Below are 23,526 nucleotides of genomic sequence, written 5' to 3' on the forward strand. Positions count from 1 at the left end.
GGAGGATCTGTGTATTTTACCGAGGTTTTTGAACAGTTTTTTTTTTATTCAGTGCAAGGTACACATCTGAAGCATCCAGTACACTTGTTAAAGGAAGCAAAAATGTTGGTCGAAAGAACAAAGTCTAACAGTTTAACACTGGACAGTGTCAGAACAGCGCAGAACAATCAATCACTTTACAGGAGTCGAGTACGATTTTACAGTTTTTATATAGACAACAGCTTCACAGAAGAGAAGAAGCAACCATGTTTGTAACAACATGTTAGGTACCAAGATGAACACACCTGTGTCGCACAGGTAAAACAAGTGGATTTTTTTTTTTTTTTTTATCCAAAAAGACAAAAACAAAATCCCCGAATAGTTGACATTTGGTAGCCACACACTTAATACTGTATTAACTATGTAGTGCTAATGATTTTTTTTTTTTTTTTACCCCCCTAAACCATAAAATATTTAGCTAAAATATGGCACAATATCCGCAATGAAAGATTTTCAAACAAAGACAACCATAATCTTACAGATGTGATTTTTCAACACAGGACATTTAAACCATGCTGAACATAAAAAACAGACAAATAAAAATAAACGCACACACACATACAAAATGAGAACATTGATTAACAGTTATACACTGACAATTGTGTGCAGATATATGCTTAAGTAATGACGACAAAGTAACTCTTCACATGCTGTGAGCGGGGCTGAAGCGAAAAGTCGATCCTTCTTCGTCAAGTGTGGAAATAGAGTGAGATTAAAAGATGGCACGATAACAAAACATAACAAAAAGATGACATGTCAGGCTCTGCACGCCGACAGAAAAAACATCTGAATCATGCAGAACACATAAAAACATAAAAACAGATGTAACACTGATGTAAAGTTAAAACACCGTACGACGTACACTGATGATGATGATGATGATGCATGTGCAGATATTATTGATATAACACGTATATAGTTTAATCTAAGAAGAGATGTGTGTCCCGCAAAACGAGGATTGCAGATAATGTATAGTCTGTTCACTAGATATAGGCTAATTTGTCTAATATTGTCGTTACAGGTGCATATGCATAGGCCTGAGAAAGTCCCAGGTAGTTATCAGTGTGTTGCTGTTGTACTTTGGCTAATTTGCTCTCTCGTCTAAGAAGTTGTACATGAATCCCCTATTAGGCTTTAAAATGCAAATAAATCTACGTCAGGATCTCAATATGATCAGATTAATTAATAATCGCCTGTTGATATGCTGCTACAGCTGTTTTTTTTAGTGTTTTCTTCTTCATGGCAGTGGGTAACTTCAACTAGTCCTTCACTGTGCTGCTGTATACTGAAGAGTACGTCAGTTGCACGTTAAATTGTTTGATGCATAGCAGGAGCTTTGATTTTTTTTTGTTTTTGTTCACTTGACGTTAAGCCTCCCGGTCAACGGGCGAGCTCTCTGAGAGGTGTAGCTGAAGAGCGTGGGGTTTTTTACACGATAGATACGCATCTGAAAACACTGGGTTGTAATAATATAATATATATATATATATATTTATATTTATATATAAACCCTTTAAAGCAGAATTACCATTAGAGCTCCTATTCTGTTCAGCGTTTAGTGCCCCACAAAGGCAGAGAGCGGTAATTTACAGGAACAGTGAAGATAAAATGGGTTAGAAGTTTTGAGGCTGGCTTGTTGCAATACTTAAAAACTTTATTCTGTTTAGCCTGATTATTTTTCTACCTCAAAAGCCATCGCTATAGATTCTGCACTCTGCATTTGGATAATGTTAGGGAATGTGTCACGACGACACAGGATGGATCGACAAACTGTGGTCTTTTAGCGCTTTTGAAGATAAGTTTATTCAAGAAAATAAATTTCATTTAGATTATTTATAGTATATAGCTTGTAGGAATCTATTCTGTATCTATGAAACTAAATTCATAATTAAAATAAATGTAATATTACATAATGGAAGCCACTAAGGTCTGCTAACTTACTGTAAGTAGAAGTTTGTTTTTCTCTGTCATTTCTGCCTCGTTTAATTAGTTTAAATTTAATAATAACAAACTGAAAGACTAACATATTAGTTCATCAAACGCGATGCTTTTTGTTAACGGATAAGTTGGATTAGTTAAACTTAAGGCCAGGTTTGGCTTTGTCCCCCAGCTAGCTTTCATATATACGTAGCTGCATTGCTTTAGCTTCATAGACTGTCAGTGATAGAAAGCAAACAAAAGTATAATAACTACAGAGTGCAGTGTCTAAATGGCTCCTGTGTTCAGCGTTAAACTCTGGTTTGTAGTTCAATTTAAAATGCTTTAAAAAAATCTATAATTCCTACAGTATTGTTTGTTTGTACAGATTTGGGTTTCATCTGATTTTTTTTTTAACCAAATACACTGTTGCTGCTTTTTGCCTCTGTTGGGCAGATTAGTCCAGGAGGGTTTTCCTACAACAGTCCTCAGCGGATCAGAGCAAACAGGGGCCTCGGTTATTATGACAAGAAAGCAAAAAGTCATAATCTCCCATTCTCTCTTTCAAAGTACCAACATAAATCTCTTCATTCATCCAGATAACAGAAAAACTGTGACTCAGTGTTTCCCCCAACACTGACTCGACTGGGTGTGTGTGTGTGGAAGAAATGCAGGTTGACATCTTGTTAAGTGCAATAAAAGCTTTTTTTTCCCCAACTGATATAAATCTTTTTAAAAACCAAACGTCAACCCGCAGACGTGTGAAATCGGGAGCCAAAATATCAGTGTAACAGCTCTGCTGCTAATGACGGGGAGGGAGGGAAGTCCTGAGAGCTGTCGCACGTCTCCTGCGGTTACAGCTGCTGTTAGAGTCAGAGGAGGGGAAACACTGTGTCACTACTAATACAAGTCGACTCAGCACACAACAAACACACACACACAGGCCACGTTCACACATCATCCAACAGCTCGAGTCTCTGGCGCCTTCGTAGCAAAATAATCTCAGCTTCAAAACACCGACAGTCGTCAGAGCACCAACAACTGCAGCTTATAGGCGAATTAGTAAAAGAGGAACGTCCTGTTGGAGGACGTCCATAAGACGAACACTGAGACAAAAGGAATGTATTGAAAACATATGGCATACTCCTCTTCAGTGTAGGTTTCCGTTTGTTTTTAGACGATGCACACAGACAGAGCCCGTCCTCCTGTGCTGCATTGGAGATGAAAGGTTGATCGTTTTCTTCCAGTCACAAAAACAGTTTTGACGTGGGGTTTGGATGCTGGGCGACAATGTTTTACCTCAGAAACAGAGTCCACACCCAGAGAGCGAGGAGGTGTTGGCAGTTCTTGTACACGTTTGATGATGTTTGTTTTTTTTTTTTCTGAATTCACAGCTGTATGTGTTGACATTGAGATGACAACCATCCTCCTCTTTGCTTGTTTTTAAAAAAATCTACTAATCAGGAAGCTCCTGTGTCAAGTAGCAGGATATGAACACAGGAGGGCGCTGTTGTCAACGGTTCACTGAGCGATCACGTCTCGGACACGGTGCTGATCAGGTAACGAGCTGTAGGAATGGAGATTAAAAATGGACACAGCCCTGTTTCCAGTTTGTGGATGTGAGCGGTGTCAGTCCGTCAGTAAAAGGAGGAGGCCGCAGGTCTAACGCTTCATCACCACCTGCTCGTACGCCCCCGCTCCGACCCTGTGAGCACAAGACGGGACACAATTAGCAGCCGTATGTGATTACACAGCCAGACATTGGGTGGATTATCTATCTATCGATGCATTTATCTATCTATCTGTCTGTATCTATCTATCTTTTGATGCATTTAGCTGTCTGTGTCTATCTGTCTGTCTTTCTGTCTATCAATCAATCTATGTTTTGATGCATCTATCTATATATCTTTTGATGCATCTATCTGTCCGCCTGTCTTATCTATTTATCTATTGATGCATCTGTCTATCTTTTGATGCATTTATCTGTCTGTGTCTATATCTATCTCTATCTATCTATCTATCTATCTATCTATCTATCTATCTATCTATCTATCTATCTATCTATCTATCTATCTATCTATCTATCTATCTATCTATCTATCTATCTATCTATCTATCTGTCTTTCTATCTATCTGTCTTTCAATCTATGTTTTGATGCATCTATCTGTCTGTCTTATCTATCTATCGATGCATTTATCTATCTATCTATCTATCTATCTATCTATCTATCTATCTATCTATCTATCTATCTATCTATCTATCTATCTATCTATCTATCTATCTATCTATCTATGTTTTGATGTATCTATCTATCTATCTATCTATCTATCTATCTATCTATCTATCTATCTATCTATCTATCTATCTATCTATCTATCTATCTATCTATCTATCTATCTATCTATCTATCTATCTATCTATCTAAAGCAAAGAGCAAAACCAGCTATGATTTTATCCTATTATTTGTATATTCATGTCCCAATATACTATAGCTTCTTCTCCTGTGCCACAAAGCTCCATTTTTGTCCAAAAACTATTAAAACCACAAATCTTACAGCCACACCTTTACAATATGTGACTTATCCTCTCATTATAATGAATGTGTGTATTTATTTTTAGACAAACCTCAACACTGTTCTGCCACAAATACTCATTTGTATCATCCACGGCTGAAAATACTCCCCTAGATAAGCGCTCTTTACTCTCATTTGGATCTACCGCTAATGACCCATTTCCCAGATCATGTAACAGCGTGGCTCCAGGTCAGTGAGTATCTCGAGGCTCGTGTTGCGAGGCGAGGGCGAGGCTCACCTGGTGGGGAGGTGATGGCTTCCGAGGGCCGTGCTTCCCCCGGGCCCGACGAACAGACGCAGGCCTTCCTCTGAAACAGAAGCAGTTGTAGTAACACACAGTCAGTACAGAGAGAGCACCAGCATCCTCCTCCTGTATAATCCTTGTCGTGAGGAGAGCCCTGTTGCTAGGCGATCTATAAATAATTGCATATTGACAGCAGCTTTCTTTCCCCGAGCTTTGAGCAGGATGAGACCTTGGATAGGAAACAAAGTGCGCAGACTGACTCATGATGGGGTAACAGTAGACTGTCGAAATGAAACCAAACTACAGACACGGTGATTCCAGATGATATAAAAAGATTCTAGTCTGCGTTTTTGTTTTTTTTAATGTGTGTGTGCGATTCATAATTCACCTTCAGCGCTCGAGTCCAGCAGACTGGGCGTGAAATCTTGACTCTGAAGAATCTTTTCCACAACATCGTCTGCATCCACCCGCGTGTCGTCCATCCTCTTCAGCTGAGACTCCATGGAGTCTTGTTTCACCGGGTGTCTGACGGGAACACGAGGGACAAAATTGATCCAATTGAAACGTGCGTGTACATGCATCAAAACAATTAATCAGAATTAATTCACTGTGACATGCGCAGTGAAGTTTTGCAGGTCAAATTAGTTGAAAACAGTAGAAGAAGAAGCTTTTCCTTCCGTAAACAAACACTGTCAAATTGCTCCTTCGCTCGCTCTTCTCCCCATGTTTACCTTCTCTCTCGTACGTGCCTGTTGCCTCCTCCAATCAAAATGGATCTACAGTACAGTATATTGTGTGCTGCAAAACAGCACAACAGTTTCTACTTCTCCTGTGATGTACAGTATGTGAGGGGGCTGGCTACATCAGGACCCTCACATAATAGCAACGGTTCATTGACAAAACAGGAGCCTATGGATGAAGGTCAGAGGAAGAGAAATTTCTTTCCGAATGAGCCCGTTCAGGTCAAAATTTTCCAATCACGTTCGGATTCAGCATTTATTCCTATTTTATTCCGATTATTTGTGTCCATGTAAACAAACTACTCAATTTGACCACTGATGGTTTCCACTGCAAATAGAAATTCTCTTTGTTTCCTGAAATTTACGTTTTTATTTTTTATGCCAATCTGGGAAGTGGTCGACCAGGGAACCATGTGACTCTGGATATGATATGATGGATATTTAACTTGACCCATTGTTATCAAGTGCTTTGGTAGCAGCCACACACTTGACAGATCATCTACTTAGTGCTGCTAATGCTTAGAGAAACAGATCTGCTCCCACTTACATTAATCAAACTGTGAAATAGCTCCTCATGTTTAAATCATGCTACACACTCATAGATGATTGTATATTGGACTCTACGGTGGCTGGGAGGTGCAAACCAAAATCACAAAATGTCAAACACATTTTGGAAAACATTTTTACATATAATAAAAAATGACATTACCATAACACATTTACATTTCAGAAAACAAAAAACAAGACACCAAACACTTTTACAAATGACATCAACCGGAAAGGGAATTTACCAAATCCGTGGTTGACCAGGAAGTGATATCGGCAGCAGCCACTAAGAGTTGATGTTGCCAATCGAGTTTATGGTGACACGATGGACAGCGATCGATGTGATCTGATCTGGTGGCCCCAAGTAAGTTTCTGCTATAAAACTGGCAAAACATCACTCTTGATTGACCACAAAAACTCGAATTGGCCGCTCTCGTTATCACTTCAGGGTCAAACCTGGATTTGGTATCTTCCCTTTCCGGTTGATGTCATTTGTGGATTTTTTTTCAGGACTTTTTGCCACTTGTAAAAGTGTTTTGCATCTTGTTAAGTTGTTTTCTGAAATGTAAATGTGTTTTGGTACTGTGTAATGTCATTTTCTGTTATGATATGTAAAAATGTTTTCCAAAATGTAAATTTGTCTCAAGCTCTGTAGAAGTGTTTCACATTTTGTAATGTTGGTTTGCACCTCCCGGCCACCGAAGAGCTCCGAAACCAGTACATCGACACTTAGTGAGCACTGAAGCTGCTGCTCACAAACACAATGAGCAACCTTTTTTCTCTTCTTCATATATAAATAAGAGCCCTATTGTCGCCGCATGATGAAACCACAAATACTCTTCCGCTGCTCTGCGTCGCACCATTTCACTGCAGGACAGCTGCTTCCTGAAATCTCTCACAGGCCTCAGGTGTGATTTATGTTGATAGTTTAAACTTGTTGACAATAACTTCCCCTCATTTTGCACTCATGATTATTATCTTTAACAAATATTAGTTCACTGGCTGCTTGAGAGATCAAGTTTGCCGACCGCAAACTTCTCTGGTTGTAGCGACTTCAGCACAGACAGCCAAATAGCAAAACACTGCTGTCTGTGGAGCCAACCACCATCAAAAAAGTCTCTCATAGCCACAAATAATGCTCAGAACATCACCAAACTTAATCAACAGTACAAACAGGGTCCCAGCACATAATACGAGGCATCAAACACCTGCTGGCTTTGCCTGGTTTCTTTTGAAACAAAAACACAACGCACCCACTGTCTCTTCCAGCAGCTTCCTACTAATGCAGAAGTCCTAAAAAGTCGATTACTGAACCCATCAGTGGTCCTATCCGTCTTCCCTATCTCTTTCTAACAACAACTAGCGAGTGTTGACAGGGAAATGAACAGAGTTGAGATGAGTTCAAACTATCACAGTCAACAAAGCATGCTGCATTTTTGGATCTAAACATCACTGGACTCCTTACTAATCGACTTCTTAGCGCTTCTGCATTCGTAGTAAGCGGCTGAAGTAGAGTGATTGAGTTCTGTTTTCGCCTCTTTTCAATAGAAAGAAAGATTCCTCGTATTATGTGCTGGGACCCTGTTTGTACTTTTGATGAAGTTTGGTGCCGTTCTGAGCATTATTAGTGGCTTTTTTGATGGCTGTTGGGCTCGTGGCTCCATAGACGGCTGTGTTTTGTTGTCTGGCTGTCCGTGCTGAAGTTGCTCTAACTAGAGAAGTTTGCGGTCGGTAAACTTCATCTCTTCAGGCGGGTGTTCTTCTCCATCTCACGGTGCGATAGACAATGAGTTAAATTTACACCGCAGTGTCCCTTTTAAACGCCACAATGAGCAGAATTTACTTGACAAACTAACCTGTTGAGCCGTTCACAGGATGAGGCGCTGCGTACTGGTGTGCCTTGTGGGTTGCTAGTGGTGGTGGTGGAGGTGGCGTTGGTGGTGTTTGAGGAGACCGGGTGTTCAGGCAGCGCAGGACACGGTCTGGACTCTCTGTCTCGGTCCTCGCTGGGTTCTGGGATGCTGCCGATGCCCGTTGAGGCGCTGCCCACCGAGTGGTTTCTCCGGTGGCTGAACTCGGACATGCTGGAGGAGCGGGAGTGACCTGTGCTGTAGCCTGTGAAGGATGGACAGGAATTACAAAACAATATAGTTTATAGCAGTTCTCTTAAATTAAAAACTTACTTCTGGAGTGACTTGACATTTTCAGGTTTAACTGATCTGACATTTCCTCTTTAGCTACTTCCACCAGCCTAATGAAACTGATCGTCAGTTTTGTTGAGTAACTGTAGTTTTAATGTAGCTTTGGTAATATAAGACATTTATGTGGTAACAGCAGCAGTGCTCAGATCTAGAGCTGCAACAATTAACCGATTAATCTCACAATAATCGATTATTAAATTAATCGTGAACTATTCTGATAGTTGAATAATCGGTTTGAGTAGTTTTTCAAGAAAAAAAAGTCAATATTTTCTTTTTTCAGCTTCTTAAATATGAATATTTCTGGTTTCTTTGTTCCTTTATGACAATAAACTGAGTATCTCTTTAGTTTGAGGACAAAACAAGACATATGAGGACATCATCTTGTGGTTTGGGAAACAATGATTGACATTTATAACATTTTATTGACCAAACAACTAATCGATTAATTGCTTAAATAATCGACAGATTCATCGATAATGAAAATAATCGTTAGTTGCAGCCCTACTCAGATCTGTAGTGATAAAAAGAAGATAAATTTGATGTCATATGCACATAAAAGTCCACTTATTGGTTCATTAATCGACGGCAAATGTAGAAAATGATACAGATTTACTAAAACAACAAAATTAAAATACTACTTCATGAATCAATGATCAGCAATTCAAGTTTTTCAGTTCAGATCAAACCCATTTCGATGTCCTGTAGACCTTGCAACTTACTGCAACTTGCAGTGTGTTTAATGATTTAGCGGTTCAGTGGAGCTGCGGTGACACCCACACACTCACGTGCTCTTCGTGTCTGCAGTGAAGCGTCTAGAGCAAGTACAGGTCTCAGAAAACCAGTTCATCACGGCCGTGAAAGAGAAAACTTCACTCTCGCTGAGACGAGGTTCAGATAAATCTATCAAGAGTTACTTGAGGCAGGAAGCTGGTTTTCAGACTCAGAATTAGAGGGCCATTAGAGCTGTTCTCACTGCATCTCCACTTCCTGTGATCTTTTATTACAGTCATCTGATCTGACTCTAATGGAAACTCGAGCCTCGGGTCTGAACTGCTCTGCTGAAGTGTCACTGGAAAAATAATTTTATCACTTCCCTCCTGCTTAGTGAAAGGGTTTCCTTTAGTTTGATCTTAGACACACATTTCCTCCAGTAAAAAGTGATTATATATGTAATAATTTGTCATGTAGCTAAAGTTGGAAGCAAATAGTTTTAAGTTTATCAAAACAATTTAAAAAATAAAGGTTAACTAAATATGTTTTGCTTTTTCGGACACCTTGTCTCCTTACCTGAAAGTTTGGACTGCTGGCTGGCGTAGCTGGACGTACGTGAGTGGCCGCAGCCCGCCAGATCATCAGAGACAACCGGACACTTCCCTTCTCGACTCTCTGCTGAACACAGGAGGAAACAGAGAGAGGGGAATAAACACTCTGTCTGTTCTACTGTACAAAACAATTTATCATTTCAGCAAAAATTTCTCTTCCCTGCACAGAGAGAAAGTAGAGCAAAGTAAAAACGAAACCTGGCGACCCTCAGCTGAACAAAACGATCCAAACCGTGTCTAAAGTGAAACATTTGTGGTCGACTGTTGCTAAGCAAAAATAAAAACAGCAACACAATCAAAACATGAAAACACAACCAATCACCTCACACCATGTGTTGTGTTTGCAAAATGTCAATTATATGTGTCAACACACTTTTCAAGTTGGACTGACACAACCAGAAACAAAACTGTGAGCATGTTGTTCATATAAATGAGCTCCGCTGCGCTCCGGTCCGTCTGTCTGTCTCGGTCTGACGACTTTTCGATTTAAACAACAAACACAAACTCATGTGGAGAACATGATGATCTGTCCTGCGCAGCCTGGACCTCATCTATGTGCAGCTTATTGCTGTCAGCGGCAGAACAACAGAGAAAACTCCCCTCTCTGCCTCCCACACACACACTTTCCCTCAGTTCAACCTCCCTGAGCTTAATGAGCGAGTGAGTGACCACAGTTGGCGAATGTGTGTGTAGACTCCACATCACTTCTCCTCAGGCAGAAATAATCACATTCAGAAGAGCAGCCGGGAATCACAGGGTGACTCTGATGTGATGCCATCAACACGATATTTGGCCCATGATAACGACTACGTATAAGAGCTCAGGAAATCACCTGCAACACAGTGGAAATAGTCTCATCCTGTTACAACACAGTATCTGCCAGCTGAGGAGGAACAGTGTGTATTAGGGCTGCAGCAATTGATTATTTTTGTTATCAAGTATTCTACCTATTATTTTATTATCGATTAATCGAGTAATCTAATACGGTGTTTTGCCGTATTAAATTGCTATATTAAAAGGACGTGTTTGCAAATGAACAATCAATAATTGTGATGTACTGATATGCTTACTAAATATAATACCTGTGTAGTATTTGTGCATCTTAAACTCCAATACTCTTATTAAGCACCTGATTTTGGTGCCATCAATGGAGAGAGAGAGAGAGAGAGAGAGAGAGAGAGAGTGCCTGTATAAAAAGAGGAGTGTATGTTCTTGTGTGTTTTAGGCCAAATCACTCCAACAGAAGACTAATTAAATGAACGCAGCAGCTTTAATGTTAGCAACATCTTTTTTTTTTTTTTAATGTCAGTGACATCTTAACCAGCCGTCAATATTGACTCACGTTCTTCACCAGTTGTTACAAATAACTAATCACTGTACGTTCTCACCAGTGTTCATCTCGATGAGCAAACACATTAAATGCACATGTTTACATTACGTTACGTTGCCTTGTGTTGGAACCGCTCAGTGGACTTGACTGGACGCTTTCAGTTTCACTGCTGCTTTTTTTTTTTTTAAACATGTGCAGCAAGAGGAACACATGTGCCATCGTTTTAATGTCAAGAGACTGAGCTGTCAGAAAGATTTCAGAGTTCAAACGTCTACAGAGACGGGTCAAACATGACCAGGATACTGATTTACCCCCAATATGTTGGAACTAAATATTTGGCATCTCCCCAAGTAAATACTAAATCACACTCTTATGTCAACTTTACGAATCATTTACTCCTGTGTAGACTTTAATAAGGATTTTATGCAAAATTATGAGGAGAACATTTATTATTACGAAAAATAGTGATTCTAATGGGAGTTATCTTTGACCCACTTATGGAGGAGTGTAATTTGAAATGAGCCTCTGCATCTGCATGATTTAAAAAAATAAAATGTCTTGCTCCTGTTTGAGGAGGAGACATGAAATGATCTCAAACTAAGATCTGATCACACACGAAACAACACAGCACAGTACACCTGCACACACACTGAACAGGCAGCAACAGAGACACGGTGATGCTGACAGGAAGGAGCAACGTGTACAGCAGACAAATACACATGTAGTGTGCACATGCAAACACACACACAACCCCAGCAGACACAGACTTGCACACAAGTCCTATTTTTAACCATGTAAGAGCCTAAAGGGTCAGAGCAGATTGTTGTTAATCTAGAAGAGAGCGTGTTTAAATTATACATGAAAGAGCTGCACTACACTCTGAAGCTTCCAGGAGGAACGAGCAGGCGTTCAACACTCTGATGCGTTCACACATGAGCTCACACAAAAAGCTAAAGAGAGAGAGAGAGGGTGAAACAAGGGAGACAAATGTAGCAGAAAGGGACAGCTGCAAGAGAAATATTTTCATAATAGTGGATGGGGGATAAAGAGCGGCTGCCGGTGACATGAACCGGAAATGCATTACACTCACACACACACACACACACACACACACCCCCATGGAAAGATTCTTAACGTATATGGGTTATAAGATTAATATCAGCAGATTGTCTAAAATACCTGCCAAAAAAAAAAGGTTTTCATCAGATTTAATGTAGATTTTAATGTTAGCTAGTGAGGCTTTCCCTCTTGTGGCTGCTTCACAATAAAAGCCTTCCAGTCATTTACCCATATAAAACTTTAAATACTGTAGAGCAGCAGCAGCAGCAGGTAGTGCTCAGTTTGTATTACCACTAAGGACTTAATTTGCTTCCAGACTTGGTAGTAACACAAGTATGGGCTGCAATATATCAAGGAGTCAGAGGTTGTGTTATAATTAATGTTAAAAGGTAATTAATAAGCAATAGTTTCTCCCTGAAGGTAATACGTAAGTAAATTATGCCTCTTGAATCTTGAATTATGACTGAAATGTTTATTTATTTATTTATTTATTATGCCTTTATTTCAAACAGGTAAGGTAGTGTAAAAAGAGACTGACAGAAGACAAAGCAGACAACAAAAAAACAAAACAAATAGTAATGGAAAACAAATACAATTCATTAATTATATTCATCAACAGCCTAAACATGCTTGAAAGGGAGTAGGAAGAAGTAAAAAACTTATATAATCCTACCCCTTGTCATTTTTATCATATTGTCCTATAATGATTATTAGAAAGAAATTAAATATAATATATAGAGAAAAAAAAGAAGTGTAATGTCTTCATCATCAGTGGCTAGACCTGACACCTACACAGCTTCATAGAACAGAAACCGAAGTTAAGCGATGATGTAATGCTGGGGAAATCTAGTCTTGCACAGTGAGCTCTCTCTAGTCTCTACAGTGTGCTGCTGACTCTGGGCCTGTCTACAGTGTATGACTGTGCAGATGGGATCTATCCTATTTCAGCCTTGTGACACAATCCAAAACGCTAGGAGCAATGAGCATACACTGTGTATAAAGAAGAAGAAACTGTCTTTATATACAATATGTGGTTGGGGGAGGAGTATTTTATATTTTGAGGCTGCAAGGCAAGTTGGTTGGAAATTCATTTTTTCATTTCCGTGTACATCTAAATTATACCAGTGCTCTTTCACCAGGTCTCTCTCTGTAAATGTTTGGAAAAGCAAATGGCATGACTAAGCAGAGCAGAGCAGTGTAATGTAACGTGTTGTGGCCAGTCTCACCAGAGCAGCCTTTCTGCGAGTCTCCTCCTCTCCTCTCCTCCAGCAGGCTCTCTCCGTCACCCTGGATCCCGATCACTGTGGCTGTGGAGGGAGGCCTAAAGGACAGAGGAAAGACGATGACGCTTTATTTTGCCTTCTTGTATTTCAGCGTGTCAGTTCCTAAAATCAATCCGAGGGAAAAGGCAAAAGCCAAGAGATGAAGGCAAAAACTGGGAAATAAGGAGAAAATATTCAAAGAGAGGAGCGTTCAGGTTTTGACACAGATAACAGATGACTGAATAATTTTTAGGTCAAATGAATAAAGCAGCATTTCTCTCTGTACTGATACTTTGACTGAAACCAGTTTCTATTGGAGGAACTGGTACTTTCAAGAGTTATTATCTTGATTATCTAACAGTTACTTACACTTGCATCATCCTGTATTGTTTGTTTTACATGAAGCGTTCCCATCACAGTGTTAACAGCCATGACAACCACAGCTTCATAAACAGCCCTCAAACAGAGATTTGTTTTTAAAAGGTCTCTCGTAAAGACGGAGTAACATGAAGTAATCTGGTTTCTCAGAGGCACCAAACATATCCACATTTGGGAAGGTTCGTTGTCGTCCAAGAATTTCAACTAAGACAACAACAAGTCTGACAAATGACACCGACCCCGACTGAGCCAAGACGGTTCATCACCATATTAAAAAAAAAGGGCAGAAAAATGTGACTTTCACTTACGTTTTAAAACAAGGATCTCCTGACATGAGATGTGTACTGATGATAACCTACGACAAGAGAAAGATTCATGTTAAAATTCACACTGTTAATAGTTCAAAAGTCACAGGAAAACTGTGCATTATTCCACTAATCTTAAAAAGCCATAGAAAAACCGGCACCCATTGAAGAATTGAAAATATCACATGAGGATTTCTGACTGTATTTTCTTCTGCAGAGGTTTGTCACACACAATTCAACATCTGCCAGTTATTTTCACAGATCACACTGCTCTTCTTTATGCCGTTTTTATCTCTGGCTACAGATAAATGGACTACCTGGGCACCTGGCCACCGGCAATGCGAGATGTTTATGCAAAAACCTTTCCCCTGCCTCCTTGCCGGTTGAGAAAAATACCATGCTTATATTCAAAACAGCGGGGTATTCTCTTGAAGAAGGCAAATCAGGTGCTTTCCTGGCGGCGCCTCAATGTTACCTTGAGAATGGAGTTGTCCTGGCGAGTATTTTTGGTATCATAGCCTTCGAGCAGACATCTGCGGGTTGTATTCCCTGAGCCGGCAAACTCTGCTAAATTCAGATCTGCAAAACCGAGCTGAAGGAGAAAAGAGTGACATGAGGTGAACTTTGTTTTCTCTCAGGAGACTGATCTTTCGCTAAGTCAACAATGTGACAATCTAGAGATGTGGAAAGACACAACTCAAAGTGAGAGAAACTATGTCAACTTGACACATCTTTAGAAATGTCATGACAAGCTGAAGAAACATTCTGCAATTTTCACATTTGGGGGAATATAATAATTATAAACATACGGTAATAACTTGCAAACAGTGAAAGAGAGAACATATGAGATAACGAGCCGACCTGCAGGCAGCGAAGGCCATCTGTTTGCTATGGGCTCACAAGGCTAACTACATCAATATGGATGATTACTGTAAATGTAGGTGAGGGTTCGGGTATGGGGGTTGGAAAGCACGAGTATGTGAGCATGTTACCTTTGCATAAGCCTTCCCACCCTTCAGCTCCTGGAGAAGAGGAGAAAGATAAATATTAAACACTGAACTTTAAAACTTCATTATATCAAAAATTTAATTAAAGCGATGAGCCATTACCATCTTCCTGTTACATGTGTTTGAGAGCTAACCTAATTCTAAAATAATTGGTAGGAAGTTAGACTTTATGGCACCAAATTTAAAAAAAAAAAAAAAGATGAGAATATAGAATAGACAATGCATGTGCACCAACATTTCAACACATGAAATGTTATTTATAAAACAATAATGGGATGTGACAGTGTGCATATCTCATGCATGCAGTTTTCTAGAGCCAGTTGTGGTTAAAATGATGAGGAATAAGATGATAGATGTGACGTAAAACACTTTGTTAAGGTGTTTTTCAATCATGGTGATGAATGAGATGTTGACAGATAAATGAATGGTGTCAGGGCTGTAAATCACAATGGTTGGGAGCTGCTCTGATGTGACAGCAGGATCATTAACCTTCCTCTTGTGAAATGTGAAGGGCTTTTCAGGTTTAAAATGCATAAAAGTACCACATACATTTGTTTATTGTATCAAGACTTTTTGACTTTTTCCACAAAATTCTAAAGTGCTCTGGTTAAAATTATGACATTTGTGTTGTTAGGGTCCATTTTGACCCGGTTACAACGATAAAAACAAAAAAAGCATTTCTGTGTCCATTTAAGGTGGAAAAGAGGCTTGTGTGTTTGATTCCATGAGATTTACTAAATGAACCAGGCATACATGCAGCTTTAAAACAAAAATAATCTATGTGCATAATTCTGTCAGAGTTTTTAGTCATGCATCTCCACAGACTCTGATTCATTTTGAGAGACAATGTGGACAAACAATATGCATTGAAATTCACCAGGAAAACCTGTTCAGACTCATTTGTTTCTACATCTTACTGCTGTTTTACAGGATGTCAAGGACAAACTATGAGAAGTGAAGGGTATAAGAGGGAGAAGATTTCACATTGATGAGTCTGTTTTCTTCACAACGCTGTGCTTGCTAACTGCAGTTACAGAGCTCAGGTTTCACCCTTCAGTTTGCCACAGAAAACTGAATGTAACCAACACCAATTTTATTTTTACACTGACGTCCAGTTTTTTTGGTAGATTTAACTTTGCTCACTGCATCTCATACAGCTCAGCAGCCTCATACTGTACCTTTCTGACAGACACACGACACACACAGGGGTCCAGTACACCTGTCCCCGCGTTAGCGCTCATCTTGCAGGGGAAGGAGAACTGCTTCCTCCATCGAACACAGTTGGCCTGCACTGGCTCCCTGTAAGAGGAAATCACAAACACTTCACTCGACACATGTTCAGGTGAAATTATATAGAGCATGGATTGAGCGTTGTGTGGATATCACACATTTTAGACAAGCAGCTTTGAGAAAAACACATGGAAAAGAGTCACAAACTCAGAGCAACAACAGGATTTCATTCTCCATGGACCTCAGTCATTAAAGCATTTCACTGTACAACAGAAAAACTGCTTCCTTTCCTTTCGCGGTTTGGAAAATTCCCACTATAACCACTGATTAACTGTTTGGCACAGTATCAGAATCATAATGCATCGTGTATTGCTATCGGGAAGCAATTTAGCCAAGTGTAATATCCAAATCACAGGAGCTGCAATATTTTCTGATAAAAGGTAAAATATCTCACAACTTTGTTGCGCATTGTTTGAGCTAAAAGTGTATAACAAATCATCTTCTGCAGACATATATGAACATATTTATCTGGACACATTTTCTTCCAGTAAAATAAAATTCAAAAATAACCATTGTACCTGAAATCACACTAATATCTGCAATCAAACTTTAAACCCTTTTGCTTGTGACTGAAAAGCCTCTATAGAACAGGGTATTTGAGACTCTCAGTGCTGGAAAGTATCAAAATGTAGTATTATATTGCTGCTTATTTAAATACTCTCTTCACACTTTTGTAAAATGGAAAGAAAAGTTCATGTTCTTACAAGCTGGTTGTTCAAAGAAACGTTTTGTATCTGTTCCAGAACAAAAAGTATTGTATTCACAATAGTATCAGGAGGTTTAAAGAGAGACACACAGTCTAACTCATGCAGCACTATCCACTACCACTACCACACACAATGTCATTTTTCCAATTTAATATCACTATTACATAACAATGAAAACCACTCGAGTTGAATGACCACCGGATTAACCGTCCTCAGGCTCCTCTTGTTAAAGACTATGGATTCAAACTGCCAATAGAAGGTTATGTGCTTATCCTTAGATTTTCTCCGGCCACTTAATAAATGATCTAATTAACTCTGGTCCCATTTTCACCTATTGATTAATGTAACTGGCTGATCTAAAGGTTATAGCGGTGGGTGGGTGGGTGTGGTTTCTATCGGCATTAATATAAGGGGAAATAGACAAATGCACATCATCCTCTGGCAGCCAGGAGTTAAAATGATTGTGAGATGTAGCTGTAGCTTTTTCTGAGTGAGAAGATGTGATGTGATGAAGTGAAAGAGAGAGAGAGAGAAAGAGAGAGGGAGAGAGAGACGTGCGTGGGCAGCATTACGATAGCCCAGATGGCCTCCCTTTCACTGGCATCGTCTTCTCTCCCACTCACCTAACCATCTCCCTTCTGCTGAGACGGCCCACACGCCATTCATTTTGATCGACTCTGCTGGATTTCAATACAAGAAGGACAAATCTGACAAGTGTATTCATCTGAAGTAGAGACAAAAAACTGATGGAGACATGTAGAGAAATAGTGCAAGGACTGTTGATGACATAAGACTTCAACAATGCTGTTCAGATGGTTGAGATTGACCGTATGTTATATATACAGGTTGATTTTACACAGAAAAAAAAAGAAGCAGCAGACATGTGATCATAGCTTTGCAAACGCTGACTTCATCCTGAGGCCGAGAAATATCAGAGTGAACTCCCAGAGTCGGAGAGGGAACTCCCAGCCAGCTGGACACTCTGTGCTTCAGGAATTCAGGCTTGATTACATGAACTGTAGCTCGCAGCACTTCTCAGCACAGCAAAATCCTATTAGTGAGTGTGAGTAAGTCTAGTTTTAAGGCACAAGCTGAAGTCGTCACTCTCATCTCTCTACATGGGTCACATATCTTGTTAAAATACAGATGTTTTCCTTTTAAAAAAGGCAGCTGCGGTCACACTTACACATTAGTCAAAGTCATAGTCAGTGGACCGAAATTGCGTTTCTCTCAGACCTTTGGTGCAGACAATAAACATTTAAAACAATCTACAAATCTAGATATAGCCAGGGCATATAAAACTAAACTAGAAAGAAAAAGAAAATATACTGTAAAACCAGAAGAAGGCGGTAGTGCAAGTAGCACTAAGCATTAACTGTCACAACAAACAGAAAACAAATCTGTGATTTTGAGATAAGATTTGAGGTAAGTGCAAGGCTGCAATGAAACAACAAGTCTGAATTTGTTCATAAAATGTTATATTTCCAAAGAAGTAAACTTATATAACAAGAAAAACGTGTTTGAGGCTGAAACAATGGCACAGCCCTGATGACAAGCCACCACACCAAAGGGAAAAAAGGGCTAATAAAACAACAATCTGAACTTCCCTCACACTCACAGTTGGGATGACTCAAATGGTGTCAGAGGAAATCTAGTTCAGGGTGTCTAATAAATCAAAACGCTGCAGAAAAATGTGATTCAACAACTCTCCGATTTGTGATCTTCTTCTTCAAAGCAGAATCTATAGGCAGAGACATAAAAACAAAAGACTGGAGCGTGAAACACGACAGAGGCAGAGCAGGATGTTTTCATTAGAGTCTGAACTTCACTGTCTGGGTTATGGGATTAAAAGAACCTCTTATAATCTGCCTTGATTTGATTTAGCTGCAGAGGCTGCTCACAGAAATATACGGAGAAAGAAAACCAGAGCTATTTTAAATGCCATGACCTTAGATGCATCCTGATTCACAAGGTCCGACTCCGGCTCACACTGGACCTTTCTGGTTTAGGGCATTTTATAAGAGCTACTTACTGTACCAAACAGAAGGCCAGTTGTTATATAATCGGGGTGAAGCCATCTAATCCCCACAACCTCCCTCCCAAAACAATGCTTTCCCCTTTGTCCACTGTGAGAAAAATGGTCTCATTTCTGAGTCAAAGCACCAACAGGTTACAGAGGAGAGAGGACTGTTACGTCTTTGTCTCCCCTTGACAGCAGTAATAGCATTATTACAACACTGCTGTTGCCCCCAGGGTGACACTGAATTATCATATAGTAATTTCCTTTCATTGCTAATTATCTCTCTTCTCATTAACAGCTCTTCTTTTTTCTTTTCTTTTTTTATAGCCTGTAGTTTGTGAAGCACCACAGATCTTTCCTGTTTGACACACCCTCAGCACCACCTGTCATCTTTTTGTTAACCAATTAGTAACTGGACACAATTCATTTTTGCATTAAATAACAAATAATTACACATTATATTTCCTCATACAAGACATATTGATCTTGTAATTGCCCATGTTTAGTTTAGTTTTGTCCTAGAACCACTCACTGTATCAGACACTGGATGTTTCTTTATGCATTAGCTTTACGAAGCCAGCTCGACTTTGCCACTTGTCTCAGTTTTCCAGTGACTGACTGGCAGGAAAATGACACATCATGTACAACCGGCCTGAAATAGCAGGGAGTTCACGACAATAGTTATTGTTCAGTCTCAGCCTCTTAGTTGTGTGTGGGTTTGCAGCTTTCCTGTGTCTTATGCTGTGAGGTTTTATAAATCTGTAATGGTCACTTTACACATATAAATCAAATGATTCACTGATTTACTGAGAAAATAATCTGTAAATGTATCAAAATTGAAAATAGTTTGTTGCAGTGCTACATATTTATCTATAATGGGTCATTTGTGGGTGTTAGTTGTCAGTCAGTTGATGACACTGCTGTTAAACCCCAGGATGACACTGTACAAGTCATATTTCATTTCATGTCAAACACCTTGCAGGCCCCTGAGACAATACATTTATAGTTTCACTTCTCCCTAAGCTGGAAACACGCTCTACCAGAGCTGCAAAAATGTATGGATTTATTGATTATTAGATAAGGAGAAAAATCTATCTGCTTTATTCTGAAAACTGAATTAAATATTAACTTTTTCTTGCTTCTCGAAGCTGATTCTTGACTTTATCAAACGCACTGACGTTTGAGGATATTTAACCTCGGTCAGCGGGGAATTATAATGCACATGCTTACTTATTTATCAATCTTGTACTGTATTGCAAAACAATTACTAGAACCTGATCGATAAAGACTACAATCGTCAGTTGCAGCACTTTACACTTGTCATTCATTTACACTATCCATCTTGTTCTACTGTAAGTTACTTTTGGGGCTATACAGCTATGCACTTTCATGTCCATTATTGACATGTCACATGACATGATCACTTATGATCAACAACAGGTAGATAAAGCAAACACCGTCCTTCTTCTCCCACCTACGTCCATGAAGCGAACGAAGCACTAGCTTACAGCCCCAAAGAGCTATTCACTTTTATAAAATCTATAGTGCGTAACTTCTGTCAACCCCTACAGAAATCCTGCATAATTACAAAAACCCTTCATATATAATTGTTGTAGTTAATTTAAAACCTGCTTACAGAAAATGCATTGTCTATTAGTTTATTATTAGTTTTAATAGCCTAGGCCTAGATGACTGTAGGTGGTGGGATACTGGTACCATTTCAGATTGAAAACCATAGATGGGTAAATGCCAGGCTAGGATGATGATGACGATTCGTAATGACAGATTAGAAAAAATGAAATAAGTTTGTAGCAGGTGTGGCTCAATAATAAGTCTTACTGGCAGTAATGGGTCCCAATATAAAAAATGTTGCTTAGGGTCCCCATAGAGACTTGCACCGGCCCTGTTAGACACAGCACTGATTGAGTTACAGGAGTCACATTCAGCTTCATGGCAGTCACGTGACTGTCAAGTCAATCAATCAATCGATTCCACAACCCCGCGAGGAAGTTCGCTCGTGAAAAACCACGACACGACCAGACGTCGTCTCGTCCACTTGAACACGACTAATTAACGGACATTTTTGACCATTAGTTCATACATTCAGAAAAGGTTTACGTTAGCCTATATCTTATTCAGTCAATGTATTGTAATGTATATTTTAGTAGCCTATATCCAACGTCTCCACTCGTTAAAATAGCTTCGACTGAACGGTAGCCCACTGTTTGAATTTGAATAAACGTTTAAGAGAAAAACGTTAGTGTCAGACGGTAACTGACAACCGTTGGATGGGTTAACGTTAGTTTAATGGTGTCGTGTGCTATGGTCGTTAGCAACCATAGATATTATATACGTGGTTAGCAACAGTTACTGAGCCCAATGGCTGAGTAACTGCACACAGCTCCTGTTGGGTTTTTTTTTTTTTTTATAAACCGGTTATTAAAACCCCCAAAGCTGCTCACTCACCGGGAGGACTCCTCGGAGAAGCCGCCGTCCAGCAGCCTGACTTTACAGAAGAGGACACCGTTGACAAAGGGGATCGAGGAGAGCTCGTCCAGCTGGAAATCCACCTTGAACTTGAATTTCTTTTTCTTCATCATCATTAAATCCATACACAGGGCTCAGTGGTGGTGTAGAGATGAAGATGCTTCGATCTCGCCCGTCGCCGCTGACATTACAGCCCCATTGTGTTGTGGTGGCACAGATACAGGGTAAGTGTAGTGTTGTGTTGTGTTGTGGGAGGAGGATGGTGAAGCTGCTGCTGCCGCTGAGAACGGTCACGTTGATGAGGCGAGGAAGGACTGCTACTTCCTGTATGGGGTTTTCAAAATAAAATAATTTATGAAAACTGGAGGACACCTGTTAAAAGCTAGATAGCTCTCTAGACAGACTAATTAACAAGACGCCTCATTATGTTCATGTCCTACTTCTTGAGGTCAGGTTAGATAATTGTATTAACACCTGTAGGTAGATTTGTTTTGCGAAAGGAGGGCATCACCTTTTTAAAAAAAGACAAAACAAAATTACGCTTAAACAACACAGGACACAAAGACATGGACAGTGATCAAACTAACCGATTGTGGTTCAAAATCAGAAAATACATACTCCATAAAAATGCCAGTGTAATATAACTGTGACACATGTTAGGATGACAGGGAGCAGTGAATACGTTGAAAACAAAATAGATGAAACTCCACTAAAACTCCACAAGAATAAGATGACCTGGATAACTGAGAACCTTCACGGACAAAATAGATGAAAAAAGTTAAAATACATAAATAATGAACTAAACGTAAAAGGACTCTTACTTACATTGTGGTGTGAGAAGTTGAGCAAATTAAAAGTTTAGTAAAGACTCAGGATAAACAGCTGTGACAAACGCCTCAGCTCAGAGTTACTGTATGCAAGAAAGAAAAGAAAAACCTCCTTCTACCACATTTTCATCTTCCAAGTGATCCAGGTTTGAGAAACACAAATGTTTCATGTCACAAAATGATAACAACAGCAAAAAAAAAAAAGTTTAGATAAAGATGACTTGTTTTTTCTATTGCATAGATGTGCTTTTATTTTGAAGAAAGCATTAATCTACCGGATGTACCGTGGTGTCAGCTGTTGCCTTGACAACAGCTCAGTGACGCCGCCTCCCCCGTCTATCGCCCCCTGACGGTCAGTCACGACCTCTGCAGCAATAATAACAACAAAGTGAAACCAGCTGCTGTCACACAAACATTTGTCACCACCTTGTGGTAAAATGCAGCCTCTGCTGTGAGATGCACTTGTGAAGACAAATATTTTACACATTTTAAATTGTGTGTGTTTGTTTTTTATTAGGCCTACTATTTCAAAAGCCACCCGTCACTTATTTATCTACCCCTTTTCCTGACACTGACACACACCGCACATTAAAAATGATAATAATAATAATCATCATAACCATAATCATAATCATAATATATGCATAAGTAATTTTGCATTAGGAAACTTTTAAATCCATCATAGGATTTTAAGACTTAGTGATTTGCACAAATAGATGATTAACGGGAAAATACCAGTTGAATCAATCAATAGATCCACTTTTCTATATCTCTCTCCTTCAAAGTAAAGGTCCCCCCCAATTAAAACCTTCTGGACATGTTTTTTTTTGGACCAGCTGCCAGATTCCTGCGAATATGACTCACTGAACCAGAAACAGATATACTCACATTAACTTTGTACCGTGGAGCTCAGCCCACTTATATTAAGGGAGCAGGGATTATACTACGAATACATGATCTGAAGCCTCTCCGCGTATAGTTTATCCGCTCGTGAATGTGTGTGGGTGTGTGTGTTGTAGCAACACCATAACAACAACTTAAAAAAAGAAAAGAAAGAAATAAAGAAAAAAGGCAGAAAGTAGAAGCTTCAATCAATGCATGAAGGAGGAAACTTCAAAATAAAAGTTTCCCCATGAAACAATACACTTATAGTAACAGCTCCGTGTGTGTTATTGCAGAAGGGTGTGTCCCAGTGTGCGTGTATGTGTGTGTGCGCAGTAAAGGAGGAGGTCTTCTCAGGCAGCCTGGACCGAGTCTCTCCACCCTTTTTT

At 39.6% G+C, this 23,526-nt stretch overlaps 1 protein-coding gene across 1 annotated transcript; it reads right to left on the minus strand.

Annotated features, from left to right (window-relative positions):
* Positions 1-57: 57 nt before the first annotated feature.
* On the minus strand, positions 58-21,669 carry fam102bb (family with sequence similarity 102 member Bb). Its single transcript, XM_083969678.1, has 11 exons — positions 21,408-21,669; positions 16,103-16,223; positions 14,910-14,939; positions 14,393-14,509; positions 13,921-13,967; positions 13,199-13,293; positions 9,549-9,650; positions 7,917-8,175; positions 5,163-5,299; positions 4,769-4,838; positions 58-3,661 (listed from the first exon to the last, which is right to left on the minus strand). The coding sequence occupies exons 1-11, from the start codon at positions 21,551-21,553 to the stop codon at positions 3,619-3,621; spliced, it is 1,167 nt and encodes a 388-aa protein (XP_083825804.1). The 5' UTR covers positions 21,554-21,669; the 3' UTR covers positions 58-3,618.
* Positions 21,670-23,526: the final 1,857 nt, after the last annotated feature.

This window comes from Trachurus trachurus (genome assembly GCF_905171665.1).
Source record: "Trachurus trachurus genome assembly, chromosome: 4".
Lineage (NCBI taxonomy): Eukaryota > Metazoa > Chordata > Actinopteri > Carangiformes > Carangidae > Trachurus > Trachurus trachurus.